This window comes from Sorghum bicolor, chromosome 5 (genome assembly GCF_000003195.3).
Source record: "Sorghum bicolor cultivar BTx623 chromosome 5, Sorghum_bicolor_NCBIv3, whole genome shotgun sequence".
Taxonomy (NCBI): Eukaryota; Viridiplantae; Streptophyta; class Magnoliopsida; order Poales; family Poaceae; genus Sorghum; species Sorghum bicolor.
The window spans coordinates 19,404,895-19,412,932 of record NC_012874.2 but is presented as its reverse complement, the minus strand read 5'-3'; the positions used below and the strand labels follow the sequence as shown (position 1 = coordinate 19,412,932).

Here is an 8,038-nt window from a genome sequence, read left to right as displayed (position 1 = left end):
CAAGGGACCTATGCGGTTACTACTTGGTGGATGTAATTAGCATGTGCTAAGTACAGAATTACAATAATTGATCAACTGATTAATTATCCTAATTAATTCTAACAGTTAGTATGGTGTCAGCCAGAAAGCTCTTATTTTTGGCTCGACTACATCCCCGATTGGTTATTGGGGCTAGCCGAAGTGGATTGTACTTTCTGATTAATAAAAGCTCTGTGTTGCTAAAGAAAAACAATATGCACCGTGACACGTGACAGGAGAGGTGTAGGATTCCCTGCGCGACAGGTCATTGATGGACCTGTAGATCCTTTTACTGTTAATATAAGGCCCTATTGAAGATGAAAAATTTTTGAGTGTCACATCGGATATGTCGGAAGGATGCCGGAAGAGGTTTTTAGAAACTAATAAAAAAACAAATTACATAACTCGTCAGGAAACTGCAAGACAAATCTATTAAGCATAATTAATCTGTCATTAGCACATGTGGGTTACTGTAGCACTTAAAGCTAATCATGGAGTAACTAGGCTTAAAACATTCGTCTCGTGATTTTTAACCAAACTATGTAATTAGTTTATTTTTTATGTACATTTAATATTTCATGCATGTGTCCAAAGATTCGATGGAACAGAGCCTAAAGATCAAATTGTGCAGCACGTATGTTTCAATGCTTTTGCAATTACAGATTGATGTTCATACTTCATATACAGAAACCAATTGCTTCTCCTATACCACCAACAGAATGGCTGGATTCTCCAGACCATCTGAGACAACAAAACCAAACATCTGAGCAACAATGGCGCACCGGCGGTGGACGATCTCTTCCGGATCGGTCTCTACCGCCGGCAGTATGTATCCTCAACTCTCCCTTTCCTCTCCGGAAATGGCAAAGAACAGCAAAAAGAATTGGATGTCAGCTTTGTCGGGTCAGCTCATGGCCCGACCCTGGTCCGCACTTTCTTGGCGTGCATCTCGGCGAACTCCGCCTCCGAGATCTCCGAGTTGGTCGACGACGTCAGGTGCCGCACGGACAGGCGGTCGTCGCCGGGGTGGCGCGCGTTGGTCGCCACGAGCACGAGCAGAATCAGCAGCACCATGGACGCGGATAGCGCGGCGAGCGCGGCCCACGCCGCGCGCGCGCCGCGCCGCAGCGGGGCGCACTGGTTGCCCACGATGTCCGCGAAGCCGGCCTTCACCAGCTCACAGCTCACCAGCCGCTCCGTGCCCGGGAAGATGTCCAGCACGTTCTGGATGGAGCTCGTGTACGACTGCACCTTGTCGTAGTCGATCGCCGACGAGAGGTCGGCCGGGCGGCAGTTGGCGCCGCCGCCGAAGTCTGAGCACGTCAGCCTCTTCAGGATCTTTACGGCAGCAGGCAACGCCACGTCAAGATCAGCAGCAATTGACCATACATACACATTTGTTCTGGAATCAGAAACTGTAGCCTATAAGGTTGTGTTCACCTGTGGGATGTCGCCGATGGTGGCGGCGCCGGAGGGGCAGTTCTCCGGCTGGTACTGGTACTGCGGCGGTCCGGTGAAGGGGTTGCAGATGTAGTCCAGCTGCTTCACCGGGTACTCTGATTTGATCGTGTAAATGTTTGAATTCACCTGGTCAATGATGTCATGGATGCCCGCACCGACGTCGTGCAGGATCACGTCAGCGGAGAGCTTCTCGCTGCAGGGTATGATGGTGCCCAGCGTGCTGTTCTGAGGGTTCAGCTGGTACTCGTCCAGGGCGACACACGTGTCGCCGGCGAACTTGTCGAAGAAGTAGTACAGACCAAAGTACATCCAGAATAGGGCTGTCAGTATCCAGCAGAAGACCATGCACCTGATGCACAAGGATCCAAGTAATCAGAATGACATAATAAGGACTGAAAGGACACAAGGTTTCAGTTTGTATCTTCAGATGGGTTTTCTGAATTCTGAAGGTAAGATACTCACAAGCAACACAACTTTTGCAGCCTTAGAGGCCTCCCTACTGCAATGTTCAGAGAAGCAGTGTGTTAGATTCAGCTATACTAGCAAGACTGCAAGGTAAATGTTGCATACTGAAAAACGTTACATCATGTTCACTTACCCAGTAACACTAGAACTGCAAAAAGATTCAGTGTCACACATAAAATTGTCACAAGTTCCCTGAAAATCATTGGATGTCTTAGTTCCAGTGCAGATTAAGAAGCACCATAAGGAGCTTTACTCTGTTGATCTAGCTCATGATGTGAAAAGCTCTTACAGAGTCCTGATTCCCTTGCTAACCAAGCGCATGTTTTTCTCCGCCTTCACCTGAATCTCCACGGCTTCGGAGTTGAGCGCCTCAACTGTGGAGTTCAGATGATCCCAAGCTTGGCTTGTGTAGTTGTACAGATTCGATGTGTTCTGCATCTTCTCAATGGCACCTGTTATGTTGTAAATTGTCGCTGTCGCCTCGAGTGCAGTCGTCCCAATTATCTCTTTTACAGATTCAGCTCTTGAGTGGAATTGTACCGTGCCCCGAAGCGCAACTGCTGAAGAAACTCTGCGAATAAAATGCCAGAGTAGGTTACTAATTGCACTGCTTCATATGTTTGCAGAAGACCAACAATAATACTGTTGAAATTTAAATTATTCTTGGTGTAACACCGCAGCTTACATGACAAAAACTGTGAGGAGGATACAGAGTATCACAGTCAAAATTTGATATCTCTCAAGGAAATAGTCCAAGTCAGTGTATCTTTCTTTCTTTTTTGGGAAGAAAATCTTCGAGATGAGAATAACTACAACAAAAATGATGCCACCGATAATCCATAATCCTGACATCACATATCCAGATCTACCTGTAAATATGGTCGACTGGAAAAGTAAACAAGACAATGATCAGTTTTGATCCTGGCATGGATTTAATGTTATGTCTATCAATATAGAAAGTGATTTTTTTCACATTCAAGAACAAGTACTATGATTGCATTTTTAATACATATTTGGTATTATGATTTCATTAGTGAACAACTTATGTCCTGATCATAATACGCTCAGTATCTAAAAGGCTGCATAGTATGTTCAGAGTTCAGAGAAAAAGGTATGTTCAGAGTTCAGAGAAGCAGGGAGCTTACACTCCAGTAGTGCTTATCAGTGATGTTGTACCCTCCCTCATACTTCCTCAGTCCTTCAAGAGGATCAACTCTCCTCGTTCTTCTAGACAGCAAGCTCTCCGATCTGTTTCCCATCTCTGACAAATTCCTACCCACTGATCACCCAAGCAACAAAGATCAGATACCATATTCACATATACTTCCGACACGAAAAATGTCAAATAGAACTGTACAAACAACATAAAAGAATAATGCAGTACAGATAAGCACAATGTCAACTATAGTAGAACAGTTAACAAGGACAAGTTTGCTTTCCTGGCATGCTACTTTACCTCTTGAAAGATTTTATTCTAAGTAAACCTATCCTGCATGTTACTGCTTACCATCAGATGCGATAGATAGATTTTGCGTGGTTTATCTATGATATGATACAAATAACACATGAGAGAGTTAGTCACCTGCTCCAGTGTGAGTTGAGGTTTCGGTGTGTTGCAGAGTTGTTTGGGCCTGAGCTTGTGTGTGTAACCTGCATGTGATTGCCGCAACGCAGCAGAGCAGGAACACTAACTGCTCTAACCTCCTCGGTTCCATGCTAGCAAGCTTCCATCAGAAAAGCTCCAAGCATTACACTCCGATCTCGATTCAGATATATGAAGACCGAGAGGAAAAACCAAAAAGACACGATGCAATAGATCTGCAAACAAGTAAGCTTTGTATTTGCAGTTACTGACACACTGATACAGATAAACCATGCCACTGTACAATTTCCAACATGGTTAGGCCGAACCTACGCATATGTTCGCTTGGCTGATAAGCTATGACTGAAAATACTATTTGCTTATTTGTCGTGAGAGAAAAACACTACTGAATTCTCAAGTGAACAAATTGGTCCTGCCTAAGTCGTCAGAACCTAATAAATTCTAGTTTCTAATGTGGCGTCGTTGGACACATATTTCAGACTGACTTGTTGGAAGATGACCTGACTTCCTGTCACATTTTAGGCTGCTGAATTTGCTTCCGTGCCTAACTTTAACAGGCGCGAGTCAAACAACAGAGTCATGCCGGGAATGTCACTCCGTTGAATACGGTGAGATTGGCAGTGCTATTTTCGCACCACAAAGACTGAAGGAGTTTCAAGGAAAAACTTAATTTCACACATATGGATTACTACTGCCATGTGAAAGTTTGAAAATCAGAATGGCATTTCAGATATTTAGACACCAGCAGCAAACTATCAATATCTAGCTTTTACTTTAACACTAGGAAAAAAAATGGGAACAAAGTGCAGTGTCAACACGCAGTGGATTTATCAAGTTTCCTCTCATAGTCAATCGTAAAGTTAAAACCCTTCTTCAGAGAAGATGCGCGGTCCCGAAATGTGAAATGATCACAGGCAGGGCAATTCAGTTCTTCTCACTTCAGAAAAACGAAAAGACGCTTTCTTTCACCGATTGCAGGTTGCAGCTACTGAAGTCTGAAATCAACAGAAAACCCCTAGCAGAGCGGAAACGAGATGATCCAGACACCCCCAAAGTTTCTAGCAGGCAAGACGGACAAAGAAAACGTGTTGTGTTCTCCAATCACACGCTTCATCAAGAAATACAGGTAGAAACCTCGCAAGCTCGAACTCGAACAGGAGAAACAGAGCACCACGAATTGTAAATGCAAAGCCTGAGCAGGAATACATGGATCGCAATCGCAAAGCGCTGAAACTGAAACTCACCTGGTGCAGAATTCTCGCCTGCTCCCATGCAAACGCAGCGCGCTTCTCTGATCTTGTAGCCGTCGCAGAAGACTGAGAATTTCAGCAGAGAGCCCAGAGGCTGCCGCCTGCCGCGCGCCGTCTCCCGGCTCCCAGCTACCACCTTCCTCCTCCTGGCGTCCCTCTCGCCATTTACTCCAAAACTCCCAGACGTGGCCTCCCTTTCCCAGTCAGTCACGCATCATACAGTTGAGAACACAACACCTCCGATCCTTGTCTCCTCTAGAACGAACGAAGTCCAACAAGGCCACCTCTCTCTCTCTCCGTCTCTCCGGCCGTGTCAAACGCGGGCACCTGAGACAACACGCATGCCGTGTGTGCGCGCTTATATACTCGATGATGACGATGAGTGAGCAGGGAAAAGAGGAGGCGATCGACGTGGACACGGACGGAAGCAAGCAAGGGGAGTCTGTCTGTCTGAAATCTAATAAAGCGGCATGCTTTCCTTGTCCATGGAGGAACTGGTACGATGCGATGCGCTGCACCCGGCCGGCACCGGCTGTCTGCCGCCAGGCATGCACGCACGCACGCTCGCTGCTGCTGCTGGCTCGCACCAAATCTCCCCCCAGGCCAAGGAACGAATGTTAAAGCAGGCAAGCCATCGATGACGACGGCGAGAAAGAAAAGAGACAGAATAGAAAAGGGTTTGAACTGGAATTAATGGAGTCCGTGGAACAACGAACAACTGTTATCACTTCAAATCCAATGGATTTTTTTCCATTCAGTTTCTGCACTTGTTTAGGATTTCTTTTTTCAGTTAACCATCTTTCTCTCCTTCCTTTCTGCCGCTGCAGCTTCCTTGGTTCAAAGACGTGTGTGTGTGCGGAAGTCGGCAGAACAGGAGGAGCCGGGGGCACCGGGGCAGGGATAACGGACGAAGTTGTAGACTGGTGCAGTTTCGCAGAAACGACCTCAGCGTGTTTCGTATCCCCACAATGATGCGTAAAAACCTCTGAACGTGCTACAGAATCGAATGCTTAGAAATGGCTCAACGATGACATACAGAAAATGAAGATCTGTTCAAAGTAACAGTACGCGGTTTCTGAAAAGACAGAGGTTGCATGCGTACCGATATGGTAAGAAATATAACGTTCTGTTAATTTCAGTACCACTACCACCCATGCAATTTCTGAAAAGACAGAGGGGCTGCGCATCAAAGAGAACCGCAGGCAGAAAGAGGGGGCAAGAAACGATTCTGCCGTGTTGCTTTCGGCTTCACCTTTTGCATCTTTCCTCCTTGCGTTCACAGTGGCGTAGGAAGCTGAAAATTTTTTTGACCTTGGAAGAAAAAAAAAAATCTGGCGCCTTGGAACTAACAAGCACAATTATCAAATAATATCTACCGGTGCCTGTATCAGTGGTCTTACGCCATTCTCAATCGGAGTTTCATAGCCCAGTTTCCAACACATCTATATTTTGGAAACAGTGCATTGGAGTTTCATAGGGATGAAACTCTCTTTACTCTCATGAAACTCTTATCATCTCTCTTCATTACTATAGCGCCACATCAGCATATTTAATGTGCATGAAACTCTCATGAAACTTCATTGAGACTGGCCTTAGTGCTAGTGGAAATGCTGATTAGGTTAGCTGGACAACAGAGGTCAAAGCTTAAAAGCCTCCTATTTGATGGAAGAGCTGAATAGGATGACCAAAGAAAGAACCTCCGTGGGGCCCCCACAGGAAGGTCAGTTGGATTCTATGTGGATCGGGAATAACTGAACTAACTAGTTTTAGGAGCATGTTTACAAGGTAACCTTCACCAAGCAAAATTTTTAGTAGCATTTGATGTCCCAATAAATATAGACCAGTTGTGGTTTTACATTTTTTATTTCTATAAGCCAATAAGTAGCCGACTTAGCATGCAAAGGCAGCTTTTAATAACCCAATTGGAATACTTTCAGGATTATAAGTAAAAGTCTACAAGTTCAGGTACATATTTATGAGCTTTAATTTGTCTCTATGTTTGCCAGATATTCTCTCCCTCCTAAAATAAATCAACTCCTAAAGTTGTCTTAAGTTAATCTTTTTTAATGTGTAGCCGATTTATGAAAAAATAAAAATATTTGTGATACCAAATGAACATATTATAAAAATATATATTGTGTATGGTATATCTAATGATACCAACTTGGTGTCATCAATTTTGACGCTCTTTTTTTTATAAATTTTATGCAAGGATTTGCCGAAATCAACATATCTTGGTATTGGTAGATCTATGTTCCTTTCTAAGGGCACACAAAGAGAATACATGTTGGCTCTACTCTGGCTCACTCTTGATGTGTATGATCTTTGCATGAATTCTTATGTTCCCTACCATCATTTGGCCGTTCTCTAGGAGTTTAAAACTTATGTAAATCGAGGAATTCCAATAGTGAAAGCATGAATGGGATTTGGGGCTTAGTCGGGTTTTGGGTGTGCTACCCTTGACCTCTATCCACTCCATTTCTATCCCTAGCACTGATCATATCCATTCCATGAAAACATATAGCTAAAGTAAGATTTGAATTAAACATATGCTAAAAATATATGGAGGTACGGTGCAAAGGATAAAAGTATGAATATGGATTCATTACATCCAATGAAAAAATAACAAATTATATAAATAATACTTCCTCCATTTCAAGTTGGAAGTTGTTTTGACTTTTCTATATATTGCTTTTACTATGTATATAGAACAAAGTGTATATCTAAGTGTATAACAGAAACTATGTATTTAGAAAAGCTACAAATATTATCCAATTTGGAATGGAGGGATTATGTGACAATATGAACAAATTAGAGAGAGGTACCAGCCACAAGTTTATCCATAATTTTCTAACACTTATCTATCTTAATATTAATAGCCTACTACCTCCATCCCGAAATAAATAACTTTTAAAATTTTTAACACACATCTATCTCAATATTAATACCCTACTACCTTCATCCCAAAATATATAACTTTTTAAAAGATAATTTTTAGATAGAATAAGGACGCTCAGAGCATCTCCAAGAGTGTCCTATTTTTTCCTCCCAAAAACATGTAATTTTACAACTCCTAAAAAGGTATTGGGAGGAAAAAACAAGGTTATATCAAAAAATTCTAATAATCCATTCCTAAAATATAGAAGACAATTTTTACATCAGGAATCCTATACTATTTCTAAATCATCGTAACCACCTTTATATATTCTTTCTCTCTTATACATTTACATCAGGAACTCTT

General features: G+C 43.0%; 1 protein-coding gene across 3 annotated transcripts; it reads right to left on the bottom strand.

Moving 5' to 3' along the window:
- LOC8071804 lies at nucleotides 631-5,501 on the bottom strand. 3 transcript variants are annotated; one of them, XM_021460776.1, is made up of 9 exons: nucleotides 4,792-5,501; nucleotides 3,527-3,762; nucleotides 3,090-3,223; nucleotides 2,630-2,829; nucleotides 2,234-2,515; nucleotides 2,078-2,136; nucleotides 1,942-1,978; nucleotides 1,459-1,828; nucleotides 631-1,356 (listed from the first exon to the last, which is right to left on the bottom strand). In XM_021460776.1, the coding sequence occupies exons 2-9, from the start codon at nucleotides 3,657-3,659 to the stop codon at nucleotides 928-930; spliced, it is 1,644 nt and encodes a 547-aa protein (XP_021316451.1). In that variant the 5' UTR covers nucleotides 3,660-3,762; nucleotides 4,792-5,501; the 3' UTR covers nucleotides 631-927. The 3 variants fall into 3 exon arrangements, with proteins under 3 accessions (XP_021316451.1, XP_021316453.1, XP_021316452.1); XM_021460778.1 differs by having other exon boundaries at nucleotides 3,527-3,668; XM_021460777.1 differs by lacking the exon at nucleotides 4,792-5,501 and having other exon boundaries at nucleotides 3,527-4,785.